Source organism: Dama dama, chromosome 18 (genome assembly GCF_033118175.1).
Source record: "Dama dama isolate Ldn47 chromosome 18, ASM3311817v1, whole genome shotgun sequence".
NCBI lineage: Eukaryota > Metazoa > Chordata > Mammalia > Artiodactyla > Cervidae > Dama > Dama dama.
In genome coordinates, this window is record NC_083698.1 from 60849332 (window position 1) to 60865623 (window position 16292).

At 35.5% G+C, this 16292-nt stretch overlaps 1 protein-coding gene across 4 annotated transcripts in view; it reads left to right on the forward strand.

The window, feature by feature from the left end:
* Positions 1-13244, forward strand: part of NT5C3A (5'-nucleotidase, cytosolic IIIA) — a 38785-nt gene extending 25541 nt beyond the window's left edge. For 3 of the 4 annotated variants that reach the window (XM_061165402.1, XM_061165404.1, XM_061165403.1), the window contains 8 exons: positions 4139-4237; positions 5227-5296; positions 6290-6336; positions 7190-7275; positions 9876-9965; positions 11072-11234; positions 11775-11975; positions 12534-13244. In XM_061165402.1, coding sequence (XP_061021385.1) covers positions 4139-4237; positions 5227-5296; positions 6290-6336; positions 7190-7275; positions 9876-9965; positions 11072-11234; positions 11775-11975; positions 12534-12635 — 858 coding nt within the window. In that variant the 3' untranslated portion in view covers positions 12636-13244. The remainder of the gene's footprint in view (positions 1-4138; positions 4238-5226; positions 5297-6289; positions 6337-7189; positions 7276-9875; positions 9966-11071; positions 11235-11774; positions 11976-12533) is intronic. The other variant, XM_061165405.1, reaches the window with a different exon arrangement.
* The last annotated feature ends 3048 nt before the right edge of the window (positions 13245-16292 follow it).

Here is a 16292-nt window from a genome sequence, read left to right on the forward strand (position 1 = left end):
AGGAGCTTGGCAGGCTACGGCCCATGGGGTTGCAGAGTGGAACACAAGTGAGAGGCTAAGCACAGCACAGCATAGCCCAGCAATGTGGTTAACTTACAAAAGCACTGTGGAAGGAAAACAAGCCTTTGAGATGATACATGTTTAAATAATTTTTATTATAGTCTGAATTTGTATAATTTTTACCTTTGGTGTGCTCTTCTAAAAAATTGATAACATCTTTTTAAGTTGCCAGCTGTACCCTCGAGTTCTAGAAAAACAGAGCTATTTATCCTTTTCCCACATTAGACCCTGTACTTTGACTCTTCCCCAGTCTCAGCACACCCAAATCCTGCTTCTCTCCAGAAGCCCAGCTCCATGGGTCTCCCTCCTTTGACCCCAGCAGAAGTAACCTTAGTTTCTTCTGTTTCTCTTGTATTGTATACAGACATCTTGACAATGCTTTTATTATTTGGATTACTTGTGTTACAATCCATGGTAGAGAAGATGCATTTGAGTATAAGATGTATCTCTTACTCAAACTTCTGTATCTCTTACAGGGTTGCTTAAGAGAGTGCCTTACACTTAATGACTATATGGTAAATGAAGCAAAGAATCTCACCTACACTACTTTAATGTGGAGACAGGCTAGGCAGGAGAGATGGCTATCAGTCAAATTTAGCAGTGCTTAATCTTCAAAATAAAGCAAGAATCATCTAGGTGTGTCAGTGAAAAAAATGTACCAGTCTGCATAGGTGGCTTTAAAAATCTATACTTTTTATGTCCTCACACAAAAATTGTACTGCCCACTCCTTTGTACCCGTAATAAAGACTTCTGTTTGTACCATATTTGACCATTGGAAAACAAACGAAAAATATTTCCACTGAGAGCTTCAGACAGAGGTTCTTAAGTAATTCAAACTCATTCTTATGTGAGCTATGATTAGAAATACACAGGTAGACGTCATTAGGACAGTTCTGTGACTACCAGGCAGTATATTGTCTCAGTGTAGCCACAAGATAATATCAAATAATCTAATCAAATAATCACATTATTTGTTCACAAATACTGTAAACAAAACTGTATAACTTTGAAATCAATTTCTTTAGAAATCATGCCTTCTGAATGTGGAAGTAGACTAGTAATTAGGAGTTCATTTCATCTGTACAAGTACAGTATATTTAAGATTAGCCAGAATAAGTATATTTTAGGTTTTCCTTAGTTATCTTTAGCATTGATTCAGCTTAGGCTCTTGTCAGCCAGAATACCCTGATTCTTGTCAGGAAAGCTTTGCTCCTTCCCCAGCATTTTATATTATGACCTTATAAAATGAATTTGTTTTCTTTTGCTCATAAATGATGGAAATTTTTAGTCCCTTATTTATTTTTCATAGCATTGTATTATAATCAAACTGGGACGTTTTCAAACAATTTAAATAACTTGCCCTTCAAATTTCAAGTATCATTATTTTATGTACCACCAAACAGGTGGGTGTATTGTGTCCAAGAGGACTATGAGGGAGGGATTTGAGGGGGTAACAGAAGTATGTGACAGGTGATGAAGTGCATACTCCTGTAGTCTGCTTCATAATGTTCTGATCCTCTGATATCCACTGATACATTTCACACAGTAAATCCCATTTCTTAGGCTGTGTGCTAAAATGAGTAAAATGTCTAAACGTCTAATGTCTCAAGTTTTTGAGAAGTATTCATCATATACTTCAGCAATATTATATGTGTACTGTGAAAAGGGGAGATATGGTATTTTACTGTATAATCCAAGGCAAATATAATTTTTATAATTCTTACACCTGTGTCCTCACCCCTCTTGTGTTCTCTGGAAACAGTAGCTGCCCTTTCATCTGTCTTTATCACTCTTATTTCACTGTGGTACTGTTTGGGTGTTCACTACTACTGAAAATGAATGGTTATATGTTGTGCAGAAGCAGGAATATGAACGCCTCTCGCCACTGGTTCTCTTTATTTTCACTGTAAAATAAACCAATCTAATAGTTGATAGCCTAGCAGAAACCAGCCTAATTAGAAGTCCTGTTTAAATATGGCTTTTTAAAATCAAATGTATTGTAGGATGTGATTTGCTTGAGGCAGGACATCTTCCTTAGTATGGACACACTAAAACAAAATGTCTCATTTTTTTGGTGAAAATAGAGTAAGTGACATATACCCTCTGTTGCTTTCAGTAATGGGTTAGTTATTGAATAAAGCATATGCTGTTTATTATGCATCTGCCAGTTAAGGCAGATGTAAGAGCAGAATTTGATCAGGGGATCAATTTACTTGCTAAGGTATTTGTAAGGGAGCATCAGAAGTGACAGCAGTAATTCCTAAAATTCAACAGGAAAACAGTATGAGCATCGTATCCCTAGCTTCTTATGTCTGACAAAGTAGACACATGGTAAGTATTTATAAAACAAATGAGTGGGTGTTAGTGAATGAAAAAAAAGGAATATAGGAGCACGTGCCTACTGATTTTTCTCATCTGTTTAAAAAATCACAATAAAATAAATAGTGATTTAGTTCAGTTCAGCTCAGTCGCTCAGTCATATCCAAGTCTTTGCAGCCTCATGAACTGCAGCACACCAGGCTTCCCTGTCCATCACCAGCTCCTGGAGCTTGGTCAGACTCATGTCCATCGAGTCGGTGATGCCATCTAACCATTTCATCCTCTGTCGTCTCCTTCTCCTCCTGACTTCAGTCTTTCCCAGCATCAGGGTCTTTTCCAAGGAGTCAGTTTTTCACATCAGGTAGCCATAATTTTGGAGTTTCAGCTTCAGCATCAGTCCTTCCAGTGAATATTCAGGACACATTTCCTTTAGGATTGACTTGCTTGATCTTGCATTTATTTAGATGATTTAAATAACCTTTTTTCTTTTGAAACACCTTAAAGTCCATTTAAGTTAAAAGAATCACTGTATGAAGGTTAATTGTATTACAGGTTATCCTCCTACCCTATTTAAAAAATATGGCTTTTTGAAATTAAGTGTATTATAAATTCAGGCCTTTCATTCATGAAGAAAAATGTAATGTTCCTACTTCTGTTTCCTCTCCACTTCTGTATTCATCCTCCAATCTCAGGAAGACATATTAACTTCTTTCTGATTTTCTGATTTTGTCCATTATATAGGGACAGCATGGGACCTGACAGATTTACCTGGTCAGATTCTCTTATAGCAGAGATAAAAGGCCTGGGGAATTTTTCATAACTGTGTCCATAACACACATGAAATATGTTAATATTGGAGATAACACATGTATAATAATAGAATATAAAATAAAGTTTACTGGATACAAGCCACTGTAGAATCTTAATTTGAGGTTCAGTTATTGTCTTTTTATACTTGGAGCTGACCATTAAATGATTCGTAGTTTCCTTCCCCCAGTCCTCTTGTGCTATAAGAGTACCATGCTGGTGCTACTTTTACTCTGATCAGTTTCATTCTCTCTGTGATATGGTAGAAAAAATAAGCTGTTTGCATAACGTTAAACTGTTGAGCAAAACTGAAGCCTGCATAAACCAGCCTAAGTAGCAGCCTCAGCCCAGGTGGCCTGGTATGTAGTAGTAATCTTAATTTGGAATAAATCCATTGTAAAATTTATGTCAAGATGAATGAAGTTTTGGGGGGTATAGTACAATAAAGGAGTAAAGATCTTAAAGCAGCCTTTCAAATTAAATACATTGATATTAATTTCAGGAAGCCAGATGCAAAAGTATATAATGTGAATGAGATAAACTATGTGCATATACATGCATGTTGCAGTCATAGAAATGAAAATAATGGAAAACATTAAAACACTTGTTTAGCTTTGGGCAGTAGAATTACAGGCAATTTTTCTTTTTTATACTTCTGTTTTTTTCTGTTGTGAACATGCATGACTTTTATAATTAGAAAAATTGCATTTTATGATAATGTATTTAAAATGTAGTTTTGTCTTAATCTTCTAGATGTAAATAACTGATGTGCTTTAAAATTTTTTGGCTATATAAATGGCATTTTGTTATGGTGGTTTGCTTTTCTAAAATAATGCCTCGACACTTTTATATCTTTAAATAATATAAGCTTTTTATATTACTCTGCTTGGTATCAAAGAAACCTGGGGAAAAAGAAATTTAAAATAGTTAATTCATTTCTTTGATTCTTAGATGCCAGAAATCCAGAAAAATTCAGTTCACATCAAGAACCCATCAAGAGTAGAAGAAATTATCTGTGGTCTTATCAAAGGAGGAGCTGCTAAACTTCAGGTGAATCATTATCAAGAAGCCTTTAGCATTAAACCTCTATTTTTCATGTTCAAGCAGACTCATTCATTTTATGTCTTGCTACAATCTGAATAAAGAAAGCTTAGATAGACAAGCTTTGCCTGTCCTTTTGGAATGTAAAATCTAAGAGATGTATCTGGAATTGGTCTAAAATATGCAGAATACCCCACTGGAAACAAACAAAAGTTAATAACCTTAAAATAATTTTAGCTTTTCTTTAATATTAAGTGCTCAGCTAACTAGTGCTATGCATTAAGTATTAAACCATCTTAAGTAAATTGATTAACAATATGATTAATAATCTTTAAATTGTGGACAGTTTCAAGGTGTTCTTTTAATATAATAAATCATAGTAGTCAAAGTAATGTGTAACTATTAGGAGATAGCTAATTTTTCTAATTCTTTTTTTAAAGGAATGTTTTACATGTAAGTTAAATAATCTGGATATTCACTAAAAACTTATTCCCTTTTTTAAACATTTCGAAAAAAATATTTAGCTCAGTCTCTTAAGTTTCAACAGCTGGTAAACTATTGCTGTGTATCATTCATTCATTCATTGTTTAGTTTATTTAAATAGACAAATCAAGAATGTACAGTTTCATTAACTAAAAGCATGGCATAGTTTATTTCCACTGCATTTTTGTACATTGACCAAGTAGGTTGAAATTGTGCAATGTTTTATTGCTATCAGAAATAGTAACCGTATTACCTGCAGTTTCAAATTCCTATACTGATCAGTCAGATTTTATTTGGTGACTGTGCTGGGGTACTTAAGGTTCACCCTGTAGTTAAGGAAATTCTCAAGACTTGACATATGAACTACTTTAGAAAACTCAGTGGAGACAGAATAACCTCCAGTGGAGGGCAGGGATAGAACACTCTAGAGGAGTCTCATTCCTCTAGAAAATATGCATTAAGTGTCTGGCCTTGGTAGCTGTGATTTCATAATGCCTTTTCCCCTTTTCTTATAGATAATAACAGACTTTGATATGACATTGAGTCGATTTTCCTACAAAGGAAAAAGATGCCCATCATGTCATAGTAAGTGTGGCAATCATAAATAGATTCACAAAAATAATCATTAGGTTCATTTTTTAGCCTATGTTATCTGAGATTGCTTGTGTTTTTTTCTTCTTTGTGGACATTGAAAGTGAGAGGGGCCTTCTTTTTTTATTATATTTTGAGGATTTGTTTTCCCCATGTTACATAAATGGCTGTTTTCCTGTACGGTTTTGGTTGCAAGAGGAATGAAGACTTCTGAAATTTTCTCTCCAAATGTGGTGTATTTATTCAGAAAATATTTAAATGAATTTAAACTTTGAAGTAGCCTAAAGAAATAGATTTATCAAATACTTTGTGTTTTCTAGGAATATTACTAAATTTTTGTGTCATTGATAAGTAAAAGAGTGAGTTACTAAATAAATAGCAACTTAAAATGTATTGCTGGAATAATACACCTTTTTTGTTTTCCAAACTTAGCAGTGAATTTTTAAAATAGTACTCCTCAACCTGACAACCAGGGATATTAGCCCTCTCTTTCTTACTGTTGGAACATGTGTAATTTGAGAAATCATTGATAAATTTATTTTAAAAACCACTAAAAATTACACCCTTTGGCCCAATAACTTTTCTCTGGAAAATTTCTAATTTAGTAGTCCCAAATGTTGGGGAAAAGCTTCAGATCTAAGGTTTAGATTTTAAAATCATTAGATTTTCTAGGAATGCCATGTGGATTCTAACACTAAGACCAGAAGTTGTAATGATCATGCTTCTTGACCTGGCATTTAAGTTAACCATAGTAAGTTATTTATATTACTGGTAGCATCAATCAGAGTATTTATTTTCTTTTTTTATCTTTTAATTAAAGTACAGTTGATTTACAGTGTTATGTTAATTTCTTCTCCACAGCAAAGTACTCAGTTATACACATATATATATATTCTTTTTAGTATTATTTTCCATTGTGGTTTATCCCTGGATATTGCATATAGTTCAGAGTATTTTTTTAATGCCTAGTTTGCTTTCTTTCTTTAGATGTCATTGACAACTGTAAGCTAATCACAGATGAATGTCGAGAAAAGGTAAAGACTAACTATAATCCAGGGTTACTCAAAGACGTCATTACCCTTTTTGCTGAGAATTTTTTCAGGTTCATTCACACAAACAAGAATAGATGCAAAAGTTCTTATAGCCATATCTGGCACAGAGTAAACACTCAATAGATCTTAGGCTTATTGTATGGATTATATGCTCCCAACTTATTTTAACAAAAAAAGTTAATAATAACTTTTTAATAATAAAACTTTCATGAGAAACTTTTAAATTGATTACCAAAATAGTCTCATGTCCTTACATTAACTGGGGAATTAAAACAAAAATATTGTGATGGAAATTCCCTGGTGGTCCAATGTTTAGGATTCTGTGCTTCCAATGGAAGGGTCACAGGTTTAGTCCCTGGTTGGGGAACTAAGTTCCACAAGCCTTGCAAACAAAAATAGAAAAAAGTACTGTGGTTTTATGTATTTTTTTCCCTTAAATTGATAGGAAACTGCCTCAGTTCTCTGTTTTACTTGAGTAGGTATCTACCTATGTCTATTTTAACAAATAAGACTCCAAATATGAATCAAATTTAATACTTTCATAGGAGAACAAAAGATTTTTTTTGTAGTGATAATTTGATTATTGGTTTCACTGAATTACTGACCTGAGGTATTTAAAAAAAGAAAGGTAACTTCTTGTAGATATGTTTAGTTACATGTAAACTAAGATCAACAGAAATCACTTCAATGGATATATGCATTGGCTAGGCATGATCTTCACCATATAAAGCAGTGTGCAGAAAACACTTGTTTACATTGTTTTATTTTCTCTTAGACTGAGCATCTTAATGACAACTCTGTAATCTTAATGATTAAATTATTCACTTATTTCTAGTTACTACAACTAAAGGAAAAATACTATGCTATTGAAGTTGATCCTGTTCTTACTATAGAAGAGAAGTACCCTTATATAGTAGAATGGTAAGTGTGCATTGGGTGATAGGAGGGTTAAAAATATAAAATAACATTACAGTTACAACTAATGGTTTATTTTTCCTCTGTACTGTATATATAGATTCATAAATTAGCCAGTGAGTTAGAGCAGTGATTAAATATGACAGCATGAACTCTGATTCTCTAATCACTGCACCAATCTAGAATTTGTTTTGTTAAGATGAAGATCAGTGGGAATAAATTTAAAATCATACCCTCAAGCCTTAAATTAAAAACAATTTTTTTAAAGTGTATGTGGCTGAATATGCAAAGAAAAAGAATTAGGATTTAAGTTAACTCTGAACTCAGTTGGAGCCAGCAGATGACATAGTTACTGAGAAGTGTACCTCTGATGTTGGTCGTATTAATTGAAATTGCAGCATTCCAAGCAAATCACAGTGAAAGCATTGTGTTGAGTCCAGGGAGAATGCTATTAAAATAAATGTTGACAAACTTAGTCTGTGTCATAGGAGTCCGCTAAGATAATCAGAGGAATTAAAGCCATCCCATTTGAGGAAGATTTCAAGGAATAGAGATGATGCTTTGATTTGAGAGGCAACAACTTATGGTTTTGGAGTTTAAGAGAACAGGAATGATGTTACTGGTCTTCATAATCCCATTACCTAACCTTGCACACTTAATCAGTATCTATGGTATGAAGCACTGAAAAGAGATTATTTACTTTACTTGCCTGTGCACAAAAAGAACTGAATCTAGACTTGGAAGGCTTATACCAACTTATTTCAACATGATGAAAGAAAGGACTGTTCATCAATTAGACTTTTCTAGCAATGGTATAAGCTTATACCACTGGGAGAATGAGCTCACTAAAAAGATGGGAGCTGATGCAGAGAAGAGGGTCACCTAGGAATATTATAGCTGGATTTTTAGATATCAGCTAGAGAGGTTCTGAAGGCTTATTATACTGAGATGCTATAATTATAGGTGGTTTTATGTAATTACAGAGCACCTATATATAAAACTTTGCATAGCAAAAATTTTCTGTTTCTCACTAGGCAATTTAGGCTACTCATGAAAATTTAGATCACAAACAGGTGGGAAAAAATGGCTTTGCTGTTCATTCTTACTACCATCAGAGAAGTGATTATGCCTCCCTAGCTTCAATTCAGTTCTTCTCTGTAGACTAAAGAAAGATTTACAACTAGTATCCTTTCATTTTCTAATTAACATATTAAAACTAAACCAGAGTTTGAGAACTGGGAAATATGATAAGAACATGCATATCACATTTTGAGACACATGGGCTATACATTCATTAGTGATGAACTTAAATCTCTAAAATTTAAATTTAAAATTGCAATGAATGAAGTACTTTTTTTCTCATGCAAAAGAACATTTTTAATAAAGATAATAGTCTTCAGTTCAGTTCAGTTCAGTCGCTCAGTGGTGTCCGACTCTTTGCAACGCCATGGACTGCAGCACGCCAGGCCTCCCTGTCCATCAGCAACTCCCGGAGTTTACCCAAACTCTTGTCCATTGAGTCGGTGATGCCATCCAACCATCTCATCCTCTGTTCTCCCCTTCTTCTCCTGCCCTCAACCCTTCCCAGCATCAGGGTCTTTTCAAATGAGTCAGCTCTTCACATCAGGTGGCCAAAGTATTGGAGTTTCAGCTTCAGCATCAGTCTTTCCAATGAACACCCAGGACTGATATCCTTTAGGATGGACTGGTTGTATCTCCTTGCAGTCCAAGGGACTCTCAAGAGTCTTCTCCAACACCATAGTTCCAAAGCATCAATTCTTTGGTGCTTAGCTTTCCTTATAGTCCAACTCTCACATCCATATATGACTACTGGAAAAACCATAGCCTTGACTAGACGGACCTTTGTTGACAAAGTAATGTCTCTGCTTTTTAATATGCTGTCTAGGTTGGTCATAACTTTCCTTCCAAGGAGGAAGTGTCTTTTAATTTCATGGCTGCAATCACCATCTACAGTGATTTTGGAGCCCAAAAAAATTAAGTCAACCACTGTTTCCACTGTTTCCCCATCTATTTGCCATGAAGTGATGGGACTGGATGCCATGATCTTAGTTTTCTGAATGTTGAGCTTTAAGCCAACTTTTTCACTCTCCTCTTTCACTTTCATCAAGAGGCTCTTTAGTTCTTCACTTTCTGCCATAAGGGTGGTATCATCTGCATATCTGTGGTTATTGATATTTCTCCTGGCAATCTTGATTCCAGCTTGTGCTTCTTCCAGCCCAGTATTTCTCATGATGAACTCTGCATATAAGTTAAATAAGCAGGGTGACAATATACAGCCTTGACATACTCCTTTTCCTATTTGGAACCAGTCTGTTGTCCCATGTCCAGTACTAACTGTTGCTTCCTGACCTGCATATAGGTTTCTCAAGAGGCAGGTCAGGTGGTCTGGTATTCCCATCTCTTTTGGAATTTTCCACAGTTTATTGTGATCCACACACTCAAAGGCTTTGGCATAGTCAATAAAGCAGAAATAGATGTTTTTCTGGAACTCTCTTGCTTTTTCGATGATCCAATAATAGTCTTAATTTGCCTTAATTGATATCTCCTTTTCTTTGATAATTTGACATTCTCTTTATACTTTCCAGGTATACCAAATCACATAGCTTGCTTGTTGAACAGGCTTTACCGAAAGCCAAACTTAAAGAAATTGTGGAAGAATCTGACATTATGCTCAAGTAAGTTTCTCAGATGTTTTGTTGTTAATTGTCTACAGACTTGAACTATTGTCATGTATTTATTCACGTGTTTTTTAATTAATATAATCTGTAACAAAATGTTATATACAAAAACATATCCAAAATATGCCACTTGGTGAGATAAGGAATTTAGAATAACAGATAATTTCAAGACTAACTTAAAAACTTATGAAACAAAGACCATTTTGAAATATTTTAGCAAAATACTTTTGAAAGACATGATTATGAAAGGAAAGTTTATAAATCAACTTGAAAAGGATTTTAAGCTTATAATTGTTTCTGTTACATGATCTGTTTTCTGAATTCACAAACTCCCTTGAAAACTACTATTTCCAGGAAGGGTGAATATGTTTTAGCAGATAATAAGAACATTTGTAATCATGAATTATATCAATATTTTTAAGCTAATTTCAGTACTCTTTACCACCTCTTAAATGTTTCAACTCAATAGACAAATATGATGATGCTGTATTTTTCTTTTTTTGATGATGCTACATTTTAAGGTGATCTGCTTCTAAGGAGGAAAGCATTAAATTGTCAGAAAGAGTGTGAGGACAGCTAGTAAGTATTCCTTTGTAGGCAGCTTAATCTATAGTCCATTAAGAGTGAAATGAGTTTTGATTTTAGGATCAAGACATTACCTGTAGCTGCCAGATCTTAGGTAAGAGAGATGCCAGATGTAAAGAGAATACAGCTGAGTTCCTGCCACTCTGCTTTTCCTATAATAGGGAATAGATGAACAAGATGACAAGCAGGAGGTCTTCTAGCTCACCGTTTGTGGGTTTTTCAAGGTGTGGTTCATCTACTTGCTGTTAAATGTAGATTTATGTCCATATTCCAAGTAAGTCTAAAATCATCTAATATGTACTTAGAATTTATTGAAAGTAGGATAAAAAGTTAACCAGACTGAAAAACTTGTATTAGTATCATCATAGACATCAATAGCAGCCCTCTTTGGTAGTATTTTGAAATGAGAATATAAATAAGCCATTGAACCAAGTAGAACTATTTCACTTTTTTAACATCTAGGTGAAAAGGAGATATATCTTGCTCTTTAACACTCAATTCCCACCTCCATCTTACAGGGAAGGATATGAGAATTTCTTTGATAAGCTGCAACAATACGGTATTCCTGTGTTCATATTTTCGGCTGGTATCGGTGATGTGCTGGAGGAGGTTATCCGTCAAGCTGGTGTATATTACCCAAATGTTAAAGTAGTGTCCAACTTCATGGATTTTGATGACAATGTAAGAATATCAAATCATTCTTCATAATTTTAATATCAGAAAATATTTTAATCATATAAATACATTTTAATTTACTCTTTAGTGTATTATATATTCGTTAAATTAGGCCAAGTTGGTGGGCCTTCTATGGGACTTATCTCTCCATGGGTATGTCTGTGTCCATGTTTTAAAAGTAATATATGCTTCTTAAACTTTGTTCCTAAAGCTCCACTCTAATAAGTAGTAAAACTTCTTTAAATTTAATGCAGCAATTCTGTACATTTAAGTATCTATAGATAAGAGAAAAAGTGAATTAGAAGTGATGTTATTGAATGAGTTCTAAGAAAGACAATATATTATGATAAACCTATAATGAAACCGTTTGGGTAGGAAACAAATGAAAAGTAAAAACTGGGTTTTCGGCACATTGTGTTTAACATTTAAAGTGGTCCCTAGAAAGTCATTAACTTCTCAGAGCCCTTCTTACCTATCATGAATGTGAAAATACAAAAAGTAGAACTTGTAGAACCTATTCTTTCAAAGGATTTATATTTTAAACAGGGGCTGCTCAAAGGATTTAAAGGAGAACTAATTCATGTGTTTAACAAACATGATGGTTCCTTGAAGAATACAGAATATTTCAATCAACTAAAAAACAATAGCAACATAATTCTCCTGGGAGATTCCCAAGGGGACTTAAAAATGGCAGATGGAGTAGCCAATGTGGAACACATCCTGAAAATTGGGTATCTAAATGATAGAGTAAGTATACAGATCTGTCATTTAATTTTAAGAAAAAAAAAATTAGAATGAAACTTGTAGAAAATTGTTACCACAGGTACCTGAGAAAGTAGTTATTTTAAAAACATGTCAGTTGCTCTTTATCCCTTCACTTTGATGATGATTAAAGGACTTGACATGCACGTGTGCATGCTGTAGGTTTTGGTGGGGAGGGAGAGTATACCCTCTCAGTGAGGCATCTCTGGCCTTTCCCCACTGGAAGCTGGTATCATTCCCTAATCAGAAGAATCAAAAATGTCTCTAGATATTGCCAAATATTCCTTGGGCACTCTCTCCCTAGTTGAGAACCATTGGGCTAGAGAGAAATCATTTTGGAAGAAAAACCACTGTATGGAAACTTTGTATGTCAATGAATTTAAAAAAAATTTTTAAGTATTTCTTCATAGCAAAGCTTTTACGAAAACAAGTTACTACATTTTACCCAAAAGATTTGATGTAATAGTGAGATTTATACTGAGATTATTTACTTCTCCTCCCTGCAATATTAATTTTTGTGATTTTTTTTTTATTATTGATTAGGTGGATGAGCTTTTAGAAAAGTACATGGACTCTTATGATATTGTTCTAGTAAAAGATGAGTCACTGGATGTAGCCAATTCTATCTTACAGAAGATTCTATAAACAACCATTCTTCAAGAAGACCTCTCACCTATGGGTGCAATTGATGAAAGAGCTGCTCATCTGTTCATCTGGCTAAAAGACTTTTTTTAATTTATAATATATTCTTGCTCTTGAAGTTTTTCCTCTGTATTACTCAAGTATTTTCAGATTTGTTGAATCCATCAACTGGAAGTTCCTATTTCTCCACCTCTCTCAACACACTCCTCACTATATATTTTTTAACAAATTTTTAAAAATTCTTAGAGCTAAAATTGGAAAAATAACCCCCTACATTTCGAGAGTGACTTTTGTAGCTTAATGTTATTATGACATTTTCGAGGAATCTTTTTACATTGGGAAAGTTTATAGAAGATTTAAAAGTTTTATGAAATGATGAAATAATGTGCATGATTTTAAGTATTATCATTTTTATAATTTGTGTGTATTACGCTGATGGTATTAATCATCTCCTAAAACTTACATTTAGTTCTTTTGTTTGGTGAAAATCAGTATTTACCAAAAAATATTGGCAGTTAATGTTTGAAAAATATCCATTGGTATCGACATGTCACTAATCATTACAGAATGTTCTGTATCAAAGCACTGATGATAAACATGAAATGAAAAGCCTTTGTAATTCTGGCAAGACTATTATTATTCATTCGCAAAGCCTGCCATGATTTTCTTGCATGTATGTGTGATGTATGAATCCCAATGTCTTTGTCATAGTGCCTACTTAGGTTATTTTCAGATTTATACACTATAGGAATAAAAAAGATTTTTCCAGAGAAAATTTAATTTGCCCTTCAGAAAATAGTGGGGCCTGGGAAAATTGTTTTCCTCCTGTGAAAATATTAGTAAAAGAGGTACTTTATTTTACATCTGAGCGTTTCAGAAACAGCCACAGGCAGAAGACAAAATGTTGCTGGGTCTCATGGTGACTAAAATAGAGTACTTCAGCATTAGGAGCCAGTATGCCTCTCTGCAGCCTGACTTCCCATTCCAAATTTTGGCGGCCCTATAATTGGTTTACACAAGGCTAAGTCTTGCCATTGTGATAAGTTTGATCCTGACTCTAGCCCTTGAACTGCAGTCTGTGAGCAACTAGTTGGTGTTCTTAGCATCTGAGCCATGATACAGACAAAGCATGTCCAGCTAGTTCTGATATCCAGTATGGGCAGTAATGTCTAGTCCAGTCATATGTGGTAGAGAGGCAAGGTCTTGTGATGCAAACCTTTCTCCTGCATCCCATCTGTATTCTCCATCACTGCTTCTCTCTTTTTTATACTAAACAAAGCACACAGTGGCAGAAAGTAGACTGTCCCCACTTAGGTATTTCCAGAATGGAACTCAAAACCAAGCTTCTTGCTTTAAAGCAGATAGCATGGCATGTGTGTGCATGCTAAGTCGCTTCAGTCGTGTCCTGCTCTGTGACTCCATGGACCGTAGCCCACCAGGCTCCTTTGTCCATGAGATTCTCCAGGCAAGAAGACTGGAGTGGGTTACCATGCCCTCCTCCAGGGGATCTTCCCCGCCCAGGGATCTAATCCCAGTCTCTTACGTCTCCTGCATTGGCAGGCAGGTTCTTTACCACTAGCGCCACCTGGGAAGCCCGTGGCATGGAGGCAGGGTGGGGTGTCAATTACCTGGAGGACTTTTCCACATAGAAAAAATTGGGACTCCCTTATCAAATGATAGCTTTTTACTCCTGTGTTTGCTATTAGAGCTTGCCATATTGGCTATTTTCCAAAGGAGTTTATAATATGCGTCCACAAACAAGCACACTGTGTGGTCTAAGTGTAAAGAATACTAAAGTTCTGACCTGCTTTCTTGTCACTGCTCAGTCAGTCACCTCCCTTTAAAATAAAAGCCATGAGAACAGTCTCTACAGGCTCTTCTAGCCACTGCCAGTTTAGAAATGTCAAGACTTGCTGTGGGATTAAATGTGTAGGGTGAGGGAACAGGGTGCTCCCCAGTGTCTGGTTTGAGCAAATGGGTCCAAGAGAATGAGGAAGGAGCACAGGCTTGGATGGAAGGTGCTGGGAAGGGCGTGGGAGCATACACTCTGTTTTGGGCCCACTGAGTCTGGGATGCCTGTGAAATGTACAGAGGATACCATAAGGGGACTAGAGCTCAGAGAGGAAAATTTGAGTAGTATAAATCTTGTCTGCATTTAAATGATATTTAAGTAGGGCCACTGTAAGCTGCAAGGAACTCCCCTAAACTACTGAAATTCCAACACTAAGGGTGATCACACAGTATCAAACACTATTCTAATAATATCCACAAATAGGAGTAAATAATTGCAAGTAGTAGTCTTATTTTCTAAAAAGACTTCAGATCTCCAAGAGATCCAAGGGAAGAAGGCTTCAAAGAAAGCCACTCTGTTCCTAGAAACCTGGTATTAAAGTACTTACATATAATTTTGCAGTCAGGCCAGCTTCCCTGACAAAATGACATATGTTCCCTTAGCAATGGAAAGAATGGAAGTGCCAGGAGGCACTCAATAAGCTAGATTAAGAAAGCTAAATACTGCATGGTATCATTTATATATGTAGATACAAAAAAATTAAAAAGTTGAAGTCAGAGGGGAAAAAAGGTGATTACCAGGGCCTAGCGGGTGGGGGAAATAAAAGGATACAAACTTTCATCTGTAAGATAAATAAGGTCTGTGAATCCAATGTATATCATGGTGACTACAGTTGATAGCACTATCATATAGTTGAAATTTGCTAACAGTAGAAGTTAAATGTTCTCTAAAAAAAATGTGATGTACCTGTTAATTAAGTTGATGGGAATCCTTTCACAATGTATATTTATGTCAAATCATGACACACCCTTGAAATGTCTTAAACAGTTTTTTAAATTACACCTCAATAAAGCTAAAAAGCAAAAGCCAATAAGACAAAGACCCAAGAAGAGCCAGCATTTCAGTCTGAATCTAAAGGCCAGAAAAGACCAGTGTTTCAGGTCAGCAGTCAGGCAGGCGGCTTAAATACAAAAACAGATACCAGCTAAAGTTTCCTTCCATTCTTGAAGCTCTGAGGCTCACAGTCCTTAACTTCCCCAGAGAAACTTATTTTTTTATTCAGCCAACCTGCCACTGTAGAAAACAGCCAGTGAAGAAATTCAAACAGGACCAGCTAGAGATCTAGGGTGGAGAAGCAGCACAAGATACTCATCTCCGTGAACATATGTGAGTATAAAGATGTCACAAACCAAATGCATTCCAAAGGGCAATTCAGTTCAACAGATCATTAACCTATCTAGTGCACTCAAGGAATTCTGTTAAATGAAAAAGCTGCGTGGCTGTGTGCTCCACAGAACAGGGTTAAGGAACATTAGTGACAATGGCAGCGGCAGCCGGGAAGGCCATGGGCACCCCCTTCCCCTCCCAGAAGCATACAGAATCTCTGAAGTTGCTTCTGCAAAGAGTAAGCCGGGACTTCCCTGGTGGTCCAGTAGTTGCAAGTCTACTGCACAATGCAGGGGACACAGGTTTGATCCCTAGCCGGGGAACTAAGATCCCACATGCCACAGAGCAACTGAATCGTGTGCCGTAACTAGAGAGGCCATAGGCTGCCACTAAGACCTGATGCAGCCAAATACTTTTTTAAAAAGAGTAAAGCAGAACATTTGCTCTTTAAAAAACATGTATTTTTTCTCTCTAAATAAGCC